This window comes from Typopeltis vanoorti, chromosome 2, assembly GCF_054136105.1.
Source record: "Typopeltis vanoorti isolate ZY-2024b chromosome 2, IOZ_Tvanoo_1.0, whole genome shotgun sequence".
Lineage (NCBI taxonomy): Eukaryota > Metazoa > Arthropoda > Arachnida > Uropygi > Thelyphonidae > Typopeltis > Typopeltis vanoorti.
Window position 1 is genome coordinate 165,315,622 of NC_143550.1, and position 18,415 is coordinate 165,334,036.

The 18,415-nt window shown below is 36.5% G+C and overlaps 1 protein-coding gene across 1 annotated transcript in view; it reads left to right on the top strand.

The window, feature by feature from the left end:
* Positions 1-18,415, top strand: part of gudu (Armadillo repeat-containing protein gudu) — a 319,933-nt gene that overhangs the window by 16,452 nt on the left and 285,066 nt on the right. Inside the window, exon 2 of the mRNA XM_090413819.1 lies at positions 9,893-10,023. Within this exon, the coding sequence (XP_090269945.1) occupies positions 9,893-10,023 (131 nt within the window). The remainder of the gene's footprint in view (positions 1-9,892; positions 10,024-18,415) is intronic.

Below are 18,415 nucleotides of genomic sequence, written 5' to 3' on the forward strand. Positions count from 1 at the left end.
TCTATGCCTTACTAACTATGCCTTAAAATGATTCAATATGTCTATATTCACAACACATTCAGGCAATGCACTTCACTCACCAGCCACTCTCCATGCAAAGAATTTTCTCCTCAATCTGCTCACACTCCCTTTATACAGTTTCCAGTGATGGCCTCTTGTCAGTGGTGTAGGTAGAGCTTTTGCCACCCGGGGCGATCCCTGAGTTTTCCGCCCCTCTTAATACACACAAAAAATACTACAAAAAGTCAAAACAGCATATAGGGAAATAAATTAAAACACTATGTTTATTTTTCAAGTAAAACTTTAATTTCAACAGTCTAAAATGTTATTTTTCTTGCTTTTCTATTAGCAAAATCGTTGATGACATTGCCGAAGTCTATTTCATAATAATGTAGGTAATTCTTAATCTATTTTATTTAGAAAAACTTCTCTCACAACTAGTAACACTAGTTACTAGTAGTTAAGTAGTAACACTAGCATATCCATTCTCCAGCCAAAAGGCTGTGGGTTCAAATCCTGCCGTGTGCATGGATGTTTGTGATTGTTTGTGAACAGCAATTGTGAGGAAATTTTGTAGTAGTATTACAATATTTGGAAATGAGTTCTCGAGACTGTATTTTAGCATTAATTGCAAAAGTTCAAAAAGGTTCAAAGTGCTGCCCGGGGTGGACCGCCCCTTCCTAGCCATGCCTCTGCCTCTTGTTCTCTCTCCTCTCCCATTCTATGAAAAATCTCTTTCATGTCAACTGATCACAACCCCTGACTAGCTAACATATGTCTCATTTATATCCCTCCCCCCCTTCCTCCCATTCATGAGTCCTAGCAGTTTACATTCTGACAATCTGTCCTCGTACTCCACATTCCAAAGACTACTGACCACCATTGTAAATCTTTTCTGGACCCTTTCTAACATATCCTTGTCACCATGAAAACCCAGCAACCAAATTCGTGCACATATTGGAAGTATAATGGAAATATATGTGGAAGTATAAAGTGGGTGATTATAAGAAGCTAAGTAGTCAGTTAGTCTCAGTTCATCTACACAATGTACTGATGCTCCAGATGAGAAAAGATGTTAACAGTGCATGGAAATTCACAAGGCAATAACTGACACAAGCAATGTTTAACTGCATACCAAGTGTTAAGCAAGTCAGCCTGGTTGGCCGAGTGGTTAGCATATCCATTCTCCAGCCAAAAGGCTGTGGGTTCAAATCCTGCCATGTGCATGGATGTTTGTGATTGTCTGTGGAAATGCTAGTGATGCTGTAGTTGGGAGACAGAGACTTGGACTTGTAGAGTAGGTCCCCTCCCTCGATGAGTCTTTGGACTCCCTGGAGGTGTCACGTAATAATAATAATAATAATAAAATAGAGTAGGAGTGAAATGGATGAATGTTGAAATCAAGAAAGCTCTGTTGGAAAAGAAAATACTATGGAGGAGGTACAAGATAGTTTGTGGTGATCAGATCCATGAAGAGAATAAAATGCAGGCTAGGAAGATGACAAGCATGATAAAGCAAGAAAAGATGTAGTGTGAAAGGAGATCGACTGGTCAGGCCAAGGTTAACTCAAGGGAATTTTTCTGCTATATGGCAAGCAAAAGAAAGAATGATTATGGAAGGTAAACACTGATGGATAGCCATAGCAGCAAGAATAACAGCTGCAAAGAATATAGTGGAATTATTGAGCAGGCATTTTATCAGTGTATATCATACTGGTGTAAATGATGCATTGCAATATATAGAAGGGAGGCAAATATTATTATTATTATTCAGGCCCCCATGGAGTCAAAAGACTCATTGTGGGAGGTCCTTTCTAAGAAACACAAGTCTATCAAGACTCATTGAGGGAGGTCTCTCCTAGGAAACACAAAGTCTATCATACCACTCCTTAAACGCATTGACCGTTCTCACCCTCATCACTCAATGCATCAGGCAATGCATTCCATTGTTCAACCACCCTCCATGCAAAGAAACCACTCCTCACCCTCTTTCTCACAGTTTCCTTTTGTAATTTCCAGGGATGGCCCCTTGTCATGACTCCTTCAGATGTTGATTGGGTTAGATGTTAATAAGGCTTTGAGAATGGATGGCATATCACCACGTATTCTTAAGGAATGTGCCCAACAGTTAGCTGTGCCCTTGACCTGGTTATTTAATGAAAGTCTTGCAGTAGATAGTGTTCCAAAGGAGTGGAAAGAACGTGAAATAATACCACTCTAAAAGCATGGTTCTAGGACAAATGTTTTGAAAATTATAGACCAGTCTATATAACTACAGTTGTAGTCAAGATGTTGGAGAGATTGGTTAGGAATAGAATACAGGATTCAGTTGATGGACATAGCATTCTCTATGATGGTCAGTATGAATTTGTAAAGGATATGTCCTATTTAGCAATTTACTTGCATTTTATGATAGAGTAACGAATGTGTTAGTTAAGGGGAATCATATACAGTGATATTCTTGGACTTTGCAAAAGCGGTTGATAGAGTCCCATGTGATAAGTTGGTGTACAAGCTGCAGAGGATGGGAATATATATTTTATTGGTTAGATGGATCAGAGTTTAGCTCTCTAAATTGTACCAGCAGTTGTGTATGATGGAGCAGTGTTTCAAAAAAGGTGGGTAACCAGTGATGTGCCCCAGGGTTCTGTTCTGAGGCCCTTTCTTTTTAACTTATTTGTAAATGATATATCAGTAGTAATAATAATAAAAAAAAAATAATGTGGACTGACTAGGGATCGTCAATTTTTTGCTGATGATGATGATGCAAAGTTGGCGAGAATTATAAGTAGTACTTCTGATGTTAATTCCTTTCAGGAAGATTTGTTTAGACTTTTGACTTGGACAAAGGAGTAGGGTTTTAGTTTTAATATTAATAGGTGCAAGGTGTTGCATTTTGGAGTGCAGAAATATAAGGCTGTGTACTATATTGATGATGCCGTACTGCTGGAAGTGGATGAGATTAGAGATTTAAAAGTGATGGTTGACAGCAGACTGAAGTTTAGAGGGCATATTGCTAGCGTTGCAAAGAATGCAGATCATAGTGTTGCCATGATGAGAAGTACTCTAACATATAGGGATAAGGAAGTAGTTGTGCTACTGTATAAAACACTGGTCAGATCACACTTGGACTATTGTGCTCAAAATTATTCACCTGGTCTTCAGTGTGATGTGAAAACATTGGAGAAGGTCCAGAGACAAGTGACTAAGACAATATCAGGACTTTGGAATGCTGGCTATGGAGAGAGAGAGAGAGAGAGAGAGAGAGGTTGAAGAAATATGGATTGCAGAGCTTGGTGAATAGGAATAAAAGTGGTGATATGTTAGAGACATCTAAGTTAGTGAGAGAAATTTATCATATTAATCCAGATAAAATTATAAAAAGAGCAGAAGGTGAAAGGGTAAAAAACCAGAGGCCATCCCTGGAAGTTATGTAAGAGTGTGGTGAAGAGGAGTGTGAGGAGTAGATTTTTTAATTGGAGCCTTGTCAGTGGATATAATGCATTACCAGAATGTGTTGTTAATGCAAAGGAGCGTTAATGATTTTAAGATTCAGTATGATAAATATGTTGTCAGTTGAATGAACCTCACACAATGAGTCTGCTGACTCCATTGAAGGTGCAATAATAATGCATGTGAAAATTTATAGATATGACTGAGCAATGTTATGAGCCTATAATTTTCACACCTTTGTTTATTGGTATTATGATGCCTGTATTCTAGACATCTGGAATTTCACAAGTATATAGTATTTGGTTAAAAAGTTCAAGCAGGAAATTGATGGCTGCTATGCTACCATATTTCCACAGTTTTGTAGGAAGTTCATCATAACCAGGTGACTTAGATAAGTTCATTTGATTTATTGCATTCAAAATTTCTTCTTTTATTGTTAATGGTGCTTTTTTCTCTTTCTGTCTCTTTGTGTTTTTCCAGTCTTCTTCCCTCTGCAAAAGTATTTTGGTAATATTCTTTCCAATTTTTTTTTTAATCTCTTGAATTGAATTTCAATATTGTTTTTATCTTTTGTTTTGGAGTGTTTTTGTTAATTCTTTTATAAGAAATTTTTATATAAAGAAACATGAAAGTACCATGTCCAGTGACATGGTAATTCACACACTAGCCCATGTAGAATTGCAGTGAAGAGGTGATCCCAAACATTTGTATGGAGGGTCCAACATGAAAATTGACTTTATCCATTACCATTTTCAGCAGGTTAATGCAGATGAGGTGATATTCACTTGAGATGGTATTTTTAATTAGCACAACAGTCACGTGTGAGCCAATCAAATCCACATACAGTTATTAAGTCAAGAAATTCTCTAACAAAGTATGGATAGGTATCTTTGAAGACAGATTAATAGGGATGGGTATGTTTTACCAAACAGAATTAAAGGATCCTAGTATCATGACTTCTTTCAAAACTTGGTAGAAAACATTTTCTGTGATATACCCTATGATGTTCCCTTGGTGTTGTGGAGAAATGTGTGGTTCATGCACGATAGAACTCTACTACACATGACACCCGAGGATATCTTGATGAAAGGTTTCCTGAAAGAAAAAAACAGGTTGGTGCAGGTAGGCAAATTACATCTTCTCCTCACTCATCTGACCTAAATGCTGTGGATTTTTTCATTCTGCAAAACAGGCAAATTGACCAGAGAACACATGGCCTATTTTGCAGAATGAAAAACTGTGCTACCACATGAGACCAGCTGATGCACTTTCAGTTGAGAAGTCCTTGTCCCCTTATATCCTGGGATTCTCAATTCAATATGTTCCCATGTTAATAAACATTGGAGAAAAGTGAACAGTAAAATGAATACTTTTATTCTCTATTTTATTATTATTACTATTATTTTATTTATTTATTTTCTTCAAAACATGATATCACACTGCTTTGAATGTCTCAAGTGATACTACAAAAGTGCCTGATTATCAAATTTATTCAAATGAACTTTTTATAGGGAAAACCTTATCATAAGTGAACTGTTACTTAGTGTTAAAAATACGGGTATTAGCAATAATATGCATCAATTACACAAGGGAATATTTTTCTTTGAAATATTCAAAATATACTATAAAATCACTACAATTATCTTTTTCTGAAGATAATTTTACAAAACAGAAAATGAAAACTATAACTGCTGGCCTGGTTGGCCAAGCTGTTAGCATATCTGCTCTCTCCAGTCAAAAGGCTGCTGGTTCGAATCCCACTGTGAGCATGGATATTTGTGATTGTCTACGGGAATACTAGTAGTGGTGGCGGCAGGTGGTAGATGCTGTTGATGTAGTTGCGGTTAGTTGATTGTGAGTGGTTAAGACAGAGAGATGTAGAGTAGGTGTCCTCCCTCGATGAGTCTTTGGACTCCCTGGAGGTGTCATGTGATAATAATAATAATTTTATATACGGTCTTGCTATCATTTTTTATATTGACTTCTTGACACATTTTTTCCTTTTTCTTCTAAGGCATTTTTAGCAGATCTGCACATTCTGTCTATTTTTTTTCATTCTTTTATAATGTTGCTTATTTTCATTTTTTATTTCTCTGTTCAAAGTATTTTTTGCAGCTCTTTTTTCTTCTAAAGTTTCCAAAATGTCCGTGTTTATCCACTCATTACCAAGTGTTTTTCTTGCGAGAAGTTTTTCCACTTGGTAATATTATAAATTAAAGACACCAAGAAATTATATTCTTGGTGTCTTTAATTTAATCTTTTATTATTATTATTAACATTTGACCTCCATGGAGTCAGAGACTCATCGTGGGAGGTACTCACTATTATGTAAGCGAACAAAGTTTGTACCTGTTTACACTTGGATAAAGGATTAAACCAAGAATATAATTTCTTTGCATCTTTAATTTATAGTATAACCAAAGGGGGGGGGGGGATTTAAGATTTTGAAGGAGTTTTGCTTGGAGGGGAAAAAACTTCCAACATCTGTCTCTAATTCAGAGTATTTTAGTAATAAGGTGTGACACTTTTTGGCTAATCATATATGGAAATATGACATCTGCATTACTTCAACCTTGGTATCACCTCTAGATCTGGCTCCCACTGATGCACTTTTGTGCAGAAGTGGTTACTTTCCCTGGGATATGAGCTTTTGCTCTCTTAAGGTTTCTTCTAGATCTAGCTCAAGACTTTTGAGTCTCTGGGGTTTGGCATTTTGCAGCAGGCCCTCTATTGGGGCTGTATCGGTGAGTGCTTTTCCCTGAGTGGCTCTTCTCAGTGGTAGGGTGAACCTGTCACTGAGTGGAACCAATGCTGAGTTTGACGATCTCTTAGTCACTCGTGGGGGATCTGAGGGATCGCCTAATTTTTAGAGGCGGCTTACTTATACGGTATTGAAACTGCTCTGGGTAGTTAACGTTCTCATAATGCATAGCATTATTCATGCACAAACTTTGTTTGCTTACATTTGGATAAAGGATTAAACCAAGAATATAATTTCTTGGCATCTTTGATTCAAGTGTTTTTCTTCCAGCATTTACCATAAGCGCTCTGCCCAATTTTCATGTATTTTCTACATTGTCAAAGGTTATTTTCTTTAACCCTGCTTCTATTATGTTGTTTTGTATAGTTATATCTTTCTGTTTTGTCATGTTAATAATGTTGCTTAGGGTCTTTGGCTTGTTATTTTTAAATTTTGACTTAATTTTTGCAGCTAGTAATTAATGATCAGAATCAAAATCTGCTTTTTGTTTGTTCTTACATTTTGGATTGAGGATTTTCAGTTATTTTTGATCAGAATGTAATGAATACAATTTTTAATCATACCATTTGGAGATGTCCATGTGTGTTTGCATGATGGTCTATGGAAAAGCATGGTGTTTGAGATGAATAGATTGTTTATGTTTACAGAACTCAAGCAGTCTTTAACCTATTAACTCCTATCACCTGTTAACTCCTTTCATCAAAGCAGTCTTTGGATGGTGCTCAGTTCTTGTTGGAGAGCTTTGGAATTGGATCTGATAACAAATTATCAAATATTTTATCAGCTCAAATATGTTGATAACAAATTATTATGAATTTCTGAACCTTGTTGTTTTATGGTTTATGGTAAACAGATGATGTACAGGCAAAGAGGATATCCAGGACAGTTAATTTTCCATCCTTTTATTTTTCCCAGGTGAAATTGCTTCATGGGTATAGGCTGTTGATTTTGGTTATGAAAGTCAGTAGAGATGCTTCTGAGTCTGACTGCAAACACATCATTCATGTAGACCTAGAAGGCAGACTGAGAATGTATTGTGGAGAGTAGAGAGTTTTCAAGATGTTTTAAGTAGAAATTGGCGAGTGCAAGTGATAAAGGACTTCTCATAGCAGCTCCTTTGATCTCTTTGTGGAGTTGGTTTCTACAAATAAAATAGCCTGAGTACATGATAAAGTCAAACAGTTCATCCATCTTTAGGAAGCTCCTCTGATGACAGTTGGAGAGCATTCAGGCAATGGTAAATAAGGAATAGATGTTTAAACTGACCATAATGCCAGTAGGCTGAAGAGTTAAATTTTTTTATTTTTGTCAGAAATTATGAATGAATTTTTCGCAGAGGCTCGTGTGTGCCCTGTATGGGAGCTTAAAACATGCACTAGGAATTTGATGAGGCAATAGGTGAGAGTGTCTATGTAGTCAACTATGGGTCTGAGTGTGACTTCTTCTTTGGAGATTTTTAACAGGCTAGAAATGTGGGATTCTTCCAAAATGGGTCTTCAGCTTTTTTGTTGTCATCATCCCAGCTGATCACTTTTGAGTAGAGAATTCAGTTTGTTGATTTGGTGGTAAGATTCCGAGTAATCTGCAGCTAAGTGTTTGTTTGATCTTGTAGGGTAGCACTCTGGCATGTGACTCATTTCTGTAAATAAGATTAACATTTTTTTTTTTTTCTAGTTTCACCTAGTGATTATGCTGATTATTTATATGTGTAATAATCATTACTATGCCACAGGTGCCATTAAAAATCCTATTCTGCCTATCAACTAGTTTTTGTAATTATAGACCATCAGTATGTCCTCATAAGGAGCATTTAATTCCTGCTTTTATGTTCTTTAACATCCAAGTAACCTGATAAGCTGTTTTGGCCACCATTACAATATGGCCTGTAAACATTAACTTACTGTTTCACAATCATGTCTGAATTCCTTGCCTCATCAATTTCCTGGAGTCTAGTTCCATCAGTGTAGTATGCAGCTTGTATCTGTTCTCTCCAAAGTGCATAATCTTACACTTTGTCACATCAAAATAGTAGCCATTACCTTTTGCCCATAATGTCAGCCTATTTCTGTCATCCTACAGGATCTCTATATCATCTTCATTAATTATTGCTCTTCCCAGTTTTGATTCATCAGCAAACAACTGGATATTTCCCCGTAAATCATTTCCTATATCAAATTAAACAAATTAAATAGCTACTAAATGAGATCAGAACCCTGCACTACAACACAAGTCACCCTTCTTCTCCTGGATTCATTTTTAGCCTGTATACTATCCTTTGACATCTGTCCATCATAAACACTTATTCATATATCACCAGCTTCATATCCCATTTGCCTCAATGTGTGTAACAGATTTCCATGTAGTAATGTGTTGAAAATCTTAGCAAAGTCCAGAATAAAGGAAATATAGCTATTTCCTTTATCAAATTCAACTGCCACTTTATTATAAAAAGTGAGCAAATTACTAATGCAAGACCTTCCCTTTACAAAACCATGTCTCCCATAGAATATAATTTTCCTGTACACCCATTCTTAAATTCTACCTTTACCAACTTCTTCCATGCGCAATTAAGTATCTTAACACCAAGATACTTAATTGATTGGTTGTAATTTTGCCACCTTTGTCTTGAAGCTTCCTTTTTGCAGCAGAACTACTTTGTTAATTTTTCCACTACCTGGTTTCTTCCCAGATCTGAGACTTAAATTAAACAGCTTGGTCAGCAGAGCAAAAATAGTGTTCTCTGCCAGGTTGGCAGGAAAAAGGCCCAGAGGAAGACCAAGATATAGATGGATTGATATTAAAAGTGCCTTAGAAGATAGAAATATAAAATCTGACAATGTTGGAGTCTTGACAGGTAAGTAACAGATTAATGTGGAAAAAATTTGTAGGTAGGAAGTTAGTAACGATGTAAATTTTTCATGTAGTACTATCATATTCTGTACACCTCTTGAGAATACATGTCAGAAATTTGACGATGATGGTCAGCAGAGTACATTCTCTTGATACATATGTTGATATCCCATCTAATCACACCTTATTTGCATTAAGGTTCTGCAATATCCAAGATATCCCCAATTCATCTGCCTCTATTTTCATGTTGGATAATGTCACATCAAGTACTGCAATATCTCCATCTAGATGGTACCAACTTTCAAACTGATCACTCAGTCAACTATTTTGATTTCTTATGTTATCTCTCTCTCTGCTTTTGGTACCTGTTAAAGTTAAACTCCCACAGCTGTTTTCTTCCTTTACTTATCCTAATTTAAAAGATCTTTGGGGGATTTTCTTTAGCATACTCAGCTAGCCTCCTTTCATAATCAGCTTTTGCTTTGCACTATTTATGAGAGCTCGTTGATGATGTCTTTCTCTTTATATGCCCTCCACAATTTCTTCTTGTTCTGCAACCCCTACCTGGTTTAGCCTGCTTACTCTGGATACACAGTCTGATACTACTTCTTTCACATTAGATAACCTTCTGCATCTGTCTTCCTACTGAACTCCTATTCCTTTTGACTTAAATTCTTCTATTATTATTAGCAAAACACTTCTCCCATTCTGTTCTCTCTGAAAATACTATATGTCCATTCTATCCCTATGACTATATTATTTTCATTTTTATTATTAATGCAAATTCTTTACACTCTAGTTAATATTTTAAATTTCATCATTTCTTAGGTTGATTCTGCACTTAAAAATAAAAAAAGAAATCTTCTGGAGAAATCAAAAAAAAGTCGTAGAAAACAATCTAAAATGAAAAAGAAAAGTCTATCAGCTACAAAGGGAAAACTCAGCAAAAATGGAAAAGGGTAAGAGGATTTTATTTTTATTTTCATTTTATTGGGACAGTAAGGAGAGGATTTTGTATGGTGATTTCATGATAAGAGGTGTATAATGAGACCATGACAAAATTATGTTTTCCTGCTGCAAACACATCATCCAGTAATAACATTACTGACTGCAAAGATTCAGTCAGTAATGTTATTTGAATTCAGAGAGGAAAAATGAGAGGTTGTTTCTCAAGTACAGAATGAGAGAGGATACAGAGGAATTTACTAGAAGTGAAAAGAAGAGTGGGAGAGTAACAATCATAAGTCTGTTGCCATGGTATATCAGGATAACTAGATCTAGGAATGCAGGTGAGTGAGTGTGTGCAGGCATACATATGACAAATGAGCATGATAATTGAAATTATTAAAATATACTGAATGTAGTTTCTGTGGTAATGAATGGGATGGTCATTACAAGATGCAAGTATCATTGTTTCATCTGAACTCTAACAGCGTGTTGTTTTTCTCGTATAGCTATCATCGACCACACCTCTTATTACGAAATCACTATACAATAAATATAAAATCTCCTCTTATATGACTGAAACTCAATTAGTAAACACACGCTATGCAACATGTTATTTTTTAATGTTGTTGTACTGTTTCCTTTTATACCTTCTCTGATAATATGTGTCTTTCTCTGATAATGTATATCATACTATTTCATCACTTTGCAACAGGTGATGAAATATTAGAGAAATAAATAAGATTTTATTAAATGTCTACTATTATTCACTTTACAAATATCCCACAGATAAAATTGGTTCAGTTCTCATCTTTAATGATTTCTAGTGTACTCTTCATTAACTCTTCCTTGCCAGAATCTATTATTAAGTATTTAAAACTTAATATATATTATTATTATTATACAAGCACCTCCTTGGAGTCTGAACACTCATCACGAGAGACCCAATTTATCATACCTCTCCTTGAACCAGACAAAGCATCACAATAGCAACCCATTTCACTCATTCACAACTCTCCGAGTAAAAACTCTAGTTATCACATCCTTACTAACCACGCCTTTATTCAACTTCCAGGGATGACTCCTTATTCTGGTCCCTCTAGCCAAGTGCTGAAACATTTCTCCTGCATCAATCCTATAAAATCCTTTAACCCTCCAGAGGTCGCACGTGGACTGGGAGTCCGCACATTTGCTTTTTTGCATATATTTCTAAAGCAGCTGGTTAAATCCGGTTGTGCATTTATGTAGCTTCGTATATAGGCAGGACATATGTTAGTGTAAAATATTATGTTGATGTGATAACAACTGTTCCCACTGAGACATTTGCGCAGTCACAGATCCCACGCGACCCTTAGTGTTATAAGAATAAGCAGTCAACAAAATTTTAAAAATTGGTAAGCACTTGTAAATTATAATCATCAGTTGTGTTCAACATACAATTGTGTTAGATCAACAAGAAGATGGCCTATGGTAGTTTTTTACTCTTGCATCAACATTGCTGGAATTAATTCTCAAGTTATTTACCATGTGAATAACATTGACAAAAAAATATTGCGATGTAAATGTCTGCAAGATCTTGGATTCTCACTACTCCAAGCACATTTGCAAGAAAGGGTATCAATTCAAAGTTTGCCAAGAAATATAAAACTAAGACTCACAGAAATTTGTGGATCACTCGAGAATAGAATTGAGAACAAAACTGCAGTTGCACATCCAGAAAAAGGAAGATGCTATTATTGTGATAGAAAAAAAAAACCGTGCATCTAAATATTATTGTAAGAGATGTTACAAATGTATGTGTCTTGAACATGCTACAATCATGTGCAACGAATGTGTAGAACTTAAGTAAAAGAATGTTAATCCAGTTCTACACATTTATTGCACATGTAGCATATGCAGTTCTATTTCTAAGACATTTAATTATTTTTTTTATTTTGTTTTCTCTTACAAATATGTTGTAATTTGAATAAGTAATCTTTTTTCTACAATATGCTTATTTATTATTATTCAAAACACCTTCAATTTTGTTAAAAATGAGTGTGGAATGACAGTCCGTGTGCGACCCTTGATGCCAAAAATTTTCACGCGATCTCTGAAGGGTTAAGCAACTTAAATGTTTCTGTCATATCCACTCTTTTTCTCCTATCAACCAACTTCTGCAATACACATACCTTCAATCTGTCCTCATAGAGAACATTCCACAGGCCACTCTGAATCCTCTCCACTGCTTCCTCATCCCCCAAGAAACTCAGGGGACCAGACTTGAGCACAGTAATCCAGATGTGGGCCAATCAAGGCCTTATAAAGAGGAATAACGCCTTCCTTATCTATACTTGTTAATGTGTTCTTAAATAGCCAAGTAATCTTAAGGGCTACCTTAACAGTATGTCCTGTAAACTTTAACTCTCATCTATTTCCTGGAGTACAGTGCCATCAATACTAAGAATTATGCATTTTACATAAAAGAGTTATGTAAAATGCATAACTTTACATTTCTCGACATTAAACTGACATTCATTAACTTTTGTATATATACTGACAGACTATTTAAATTGTCCTGCAAGCTCTCCACGTCACCTTGATTAACTATTACTCTACCTAATTTTGCCTCATCAGCAAACAACTGAATATTTCCTTTCAGGATATTTCTTATATATGTTCAAATTAAACAGTAGTGGTCCCAGCACTGCACCTTGTGGCACACCAATAATCACCTGTTTTCACCTTGATTCTACCTCTCCATATACTACTTTTTGATATCTGTCCATCCTCTTATCCACTTAACCAGTGTCATATCCATCCCTATGTGTTCTAATTTGCATAGCAGAGGTCCACGTGGTATTCTGTCAAATGGCTTTGCAAAATCATCATGTAGTCATTTCCTTTGTTCAACTCGGCTGTTACTCTGTTATTAAAAGTTTGTAAATTACTAAGGGCATGACCGACCCTTTACAAAGCCATGTTGACTCTCATACAGTATCATAGTTTTATCTATCCATTCTTGAATTCTCTTTTTGACTAATTATTCTAGTACTTTTACCACCATGCCTGAGGTACTGATTGGCCTATAATTTGTGACTTCAGTCTTAGAACTTCCCCCTTATGTAAAGGAATTATTTTGTCCTCTTTCTGCTGTCTTGGAACTCTACCAGAGCTGAGACTTAAATTAAAGAGCCTAGTCAGAGGCATTGCCAATTCTCCTGCACATTTTTGCAAAATCTTAGCTGATTGTCTGGCGAATAGGTCAGCTGATAACAGAAAGAAAGAAGTGCGAGATAAGAGAAATGAGAGCTTGACCAAGAGAGAAAATAAAATTAAGGAGCGAGTGTTGTATAGCAATTCAATCATAAAAGGTGGGATCGATAAGAGTTTGACAAAATTGTGCTTTCTGTATGCAAAAATTAGTGACAGTTAGTGAGGCTATTAAAGCACAAAAGGGGAGAGTGAAAGAAATGATTGTAATAGTGCTGGAATGAATGATTTAAAAAGAGAAAAGTATAGCACGAGAGAGGACATGAAAGAATTACTGGAAGTAGCAAAAGAAAAGAGTGAGAGAGTTAAGATAGTGACTCTGTTGTCACAGTATGACAGAGTAGAGCTGAGAAGGAGGGCCGTAATGGTGAATGGCTTGATGCATAGGTTATGCAGGAGGAGTGGTGTGGAATTTGCCGAGTGAGTTTGATGAGCAAAAGAACTTATACAAGAAGGATGTATAATAAATTTAGTTTAATCCTTTATCCAAGTGTGAGCAAACAAAGTTTGCACCTGAAAATATCTTCGGGACTGGGGTAAGGTAGTACAACACCGCGCAACTCGTAGCAAAGATGGACCAAGCTAACATCACTCCTATCTCAGTATCTCCCATAATGCAAAACACATCTCCTTGCAGATATAATGTATAATGTTATGCATTAAGGGAAGGGCCACTACCCAGACTAGTTTCGACCTTTATTGAGGTCTCTTCAGTGGGAGCCAGGCCTAGAAGTGGAGATACCAGGCAGAAGCAATGGCAAGGTCATCTTTACCTATAGGAGTTGCCAAAAGGTGTGCCACCTTTTTATTAAATTACTTCTCCACTTCTGGGCCTGGCTCCCACTGAAAAATAAACTTTCAACATCTTTCTCTAAATCCAGAGTAATTTAATAAAAAGATGGCACACCTTTTGGCAACTCCTGTATGTAAAGATGACCTCGCCATTGCTTCTGCCTGGTATCTCCACTTCTGGGCCTGGCTCCCACTGAAGAAACCTCAATAAAGGTTGAAACTAGTCTGGGTAATGGCCCTTCCCTTAATGCATAACATTATACATATCCACAAGGAGATGTGTTTTGCATTATGGGAGATACTGAGATAGGAGTGATGTTAGCTTGGTCCACCTTTGCTACGAGTTTCCCGGTGTTGTACTACCTTACCCCAGTCCTGAAGATATTTTCAGATGCAAGATATTTTGTTTGCTCACAGTTGGATAAAGGATTAAACTAAATTTATTATAGTCTAACCAAGTGAAAAATAAACTTTCAACAAGAAGGATGGTTTGCATCTGAATGGATTTGGTGTTCGGAGACTGGAGACTGTTGAATGAAGTGAAAGTGGATGTGCAGAATCAGGAAAAGTAGAGCATTTTTTTGGGGAGGGGGGAGATAAGCTGTTGAGTGGATATGCAGATATCAGTGAGGCAACCGAGTGTAAGAATGTGTATAATATGCCTATACTACCACCCGATGAACTGCAACCAAAGAGAGTAGAAGTTCACTCCAGACCAGTGAAAATAGCACATTTGAGGCTATCCGATGAGAGATTTGAGGCCAGCAGAACTAAATATACAGTTGGATACTGCTATAGACCAGGGAATGGAAAAGATAATGCAGATAGTATGCATTGGCAAATAAACTCAGTGAGTGGAGGATAGGTATATTCTATTCCATTACAATATATTCCATATATTCCTAGTATATTCCATTACATGTTGAGACAGCATGTAATGGAATATACTTGGAATTCAAGAGTGCTCGATTTAGTAGTTGTATCGAAGAATTTGTCTATAACAACTATGATGTTTCCACCAGTTGGTTTTGATCTGGGAATTTTCATTTAAGACAGCTTATATGTGGAATTTCAGGGTTGGTAAGAATGACAAGCTTAGGAGATTGCTTGGATCGGTGCCAAGGCATGTAAAACTGCAAGGGCTGCATGTTGATAGTGTATGGAAGTGGTAAAGGAGTGTTTGAGGAAGCTAATCAGGAGAGTAAATTAAATTGGAGTTAAATGGATGAATACCATCATTAAGCTGGAGCTACAAAAAAGAAAAAATTATGGAGGGAATAAAAGGATAAAGGTGACTGGCAGTTACATGAGGAGTACAAATTACATGCCAAAAAACAGTATCCAGTGTAGTAATAAAGGCAAAAGCAGATTATGAAAAGAAGTTAGTTATACAGACTAAAGAGAATCCCAAACAATTATTTTGATATGCTGCAAGTAAAAGAAAGAATGTATATGGCAGAATGATTTTAAGGTAACTGAATCAGTCAAAATAGTAGAATTATTAAGTTAACACTTTGCAAGAGTATATCATCTAAGGGGTGATATTGCAGGAATGAGAGAGCCAAAGGTTTATACAGGAACTGAGGTAAATAGGAGGTAAATAAACAGGAGGTGCACAGCATATTACAGAACCTTAATGTGAATACAGCTGGGGGATTGGATGGTTTACCAGCTTGAGTTTTATGTGAAGCAGTGAGGGAATTTTCAGCACCCTTGACTATATTGTTTAATCTAAGTCCCAGCTCTGGGTTAGTCCCGAGGGGTTGGAAAGAGGGGAAAATAGTTCCATTGCATAAAGGAGGCTCCATGACTGATGTAGCAAATTTCCGACCAATCAGCATATCAGAAGTTGTTGTCAAAGTATTGGAGAAATTGGTCAAGAGCAAAATACAGGAATGAATAGATGGAAATGGGATACTGTATTGAGGGCAGCGTGGTTTTGTGAAGGGTAGTTTATGCCTCAGTAATTTGCTCATGTTTTATAATACAGTGACATCTGAGTTGGATAAAGGTAATGGATTTACAGCAATATTGCTGGACTTTGCAAAGGCTTTTGACAGGATCATCATCATCAAATTCCTGCCATGTACCCTCAAGGGGTGTACAGGATATAACAGTACTACATGAAAAAATTACATCATTACTAACTTCCTATCTACAATTTTCCTCCAAATCAGTCTGTTACTTGCCAAGACTCCAGTCTTGGTAATTTATGCCTCAGTAATTTGCTCATGTTTTATAATACAGTGACATCTGAGTTGGATAAAGGTAATGGATTTACAGCAATATTGCTGGACTTTGCAAAGGCTTTTGACAGGATCATCATCATCAAATTCCTGCCATGTACCCTCAAGGGGTGTACAGGATATGACAGTACTACATGAAAAAATTACATCATTACTAACTTCCTATCTACAATTTTCCTCCAAATCAGTCTGTTACTTGCCAAGACTCCAGTCTTGGTAATTTATGCCTCAGTAATTTGCTCATGTTTTATAATACAGTGACATCTGAGTTGGATAAAGGTAATGGATTTACAGCAATATTGCTGGACTTTGCAAAGGCTTTTGACAGGATCATCATCATCAAATTCCTGCCATGTACCCTCAAGGGGTGTACAGGATATGACAGTACTACATGAAAAAATTACATCATTACTAACTTCCTATCTACAATTTTCCTCCAAATCAGTCTGTTACTTGCCAAGACTCCAACATTATCAGATCTTATATTTCTATCATCTAAGGCACTTTGTACCGTATCAATCCACCTATATCTTGGTCTTCCTCTGGGTCGTTTTCCTGCCAACCTGGCAGAGAACACTTGTTTTGCTAATCATTCCTCTCCCATTCTATTTAAGTGACCATACCACCTGAGATTAGCTCTGCTAACGCATTCCTGGATGCTGACAATGTCAAGTTCTTTCCTAATATCCTCATTTTTAATATGATATTGCCATTGATGCCATCTGTTCACGCCTCTAATCTTTCTCAGGACTCTCATATCTGCGGTCTCTAGTCTTTGGTCAAGTGTTTTACTTCTGACCCAGCTCTCAGATCCATAAGTTAAAACTGGTTTGAACACTGTCTTGTATACTGCTAATTTAGTGTTCCGACTAATTTCTCTCTTATTCCATATGAATTTATTCAATTGACTTCCCACCATACCAGCTTTGCTGATTCTGTTGTCTATTTCTATATTTAATTTACCATCTTAAGTAAAAATCTTGCCTAAGTAGCTGAAATGTTTTACTTATTCCACAGGTTCTCCATTCACAACACGGTTGACATTTTCAGTGATTCTGCCTATTTTCATTGACTTTGTCTTTTTATTGCTGACCTTCATACCATATCTATTACAAGAGCTATTCAATCTAGTCAGAGAATCTTGCAGACTTGTAGCGGATTTATTTAGAAGTATAACATCATCAGCATAAAGCAAAGAGCTGACATTAACATCTCTAATTTTGATATCAGGTTTAATACCACATTCCTTCATAATGTGATCCATATAGATAATGAATAACAGAGGGGATAATGTACATCCTTGTCTCACACCAGATTACATTAAACCATCTTCCTGTACTTCCTTCAATTCTAACTGCTGACTTACAACTCAAATAAAGACTAAGTATTGCTTGATATAATGCCCCATTGACACCATATAACTGCAGCGTATTGAATAGTTTCTCTCTTGGCACCTTGTCATATGCCTTTTCCAAATCAACAAAACTTAAATACAGATCTTTGTTATATTCCCATGCTTTCTCGACTATTTGTCGCAAAGTGTAGATCTGATCCTGACAGCCTCTATTTGGCCTGAATCCAGTTTGTTCTTCACCAAGCTTTTCTTCCATAATTCTTCTCAACCGTTTCTCAAGTATACTTGCATAGATCTTGCCAGGAACACTCAGTAGGGAAATACCTCTGTAATTCTCACATTCAGTTTTATTTCCCTTTTTATATATGGGTACTATGAGAGCTCTACTCCAATCATCGGGAATTCGTCCCTCTGTCCAGGCTTTCTGAACTATGCAGTGCAGCCACTGTAAGACTCTTATACCACCATACTTCAGCATTTCTGGTCGAATATCATCTACTCCTGCTGCCTTTCCACATTTCAAGCCTTTGATGGCTTTTTCTACTTCAAGTATGGATATGTATTCCTGACTGCATGCCTGGTCAGTGTTTTTTATCACTGTGCTGTCATCACTGCTTGTTTCATTTAGCAGTTTTTCAAAGTAATTACTCCATACCTCAAGGATATCTTTTTCTCCTGTTTTCATGTCACCTTTACCATCTCTAATTCCTTTTACAGCACTCTTTCCTCCATTCCTAAGCTTCTTCAACAACCTCCAGAATA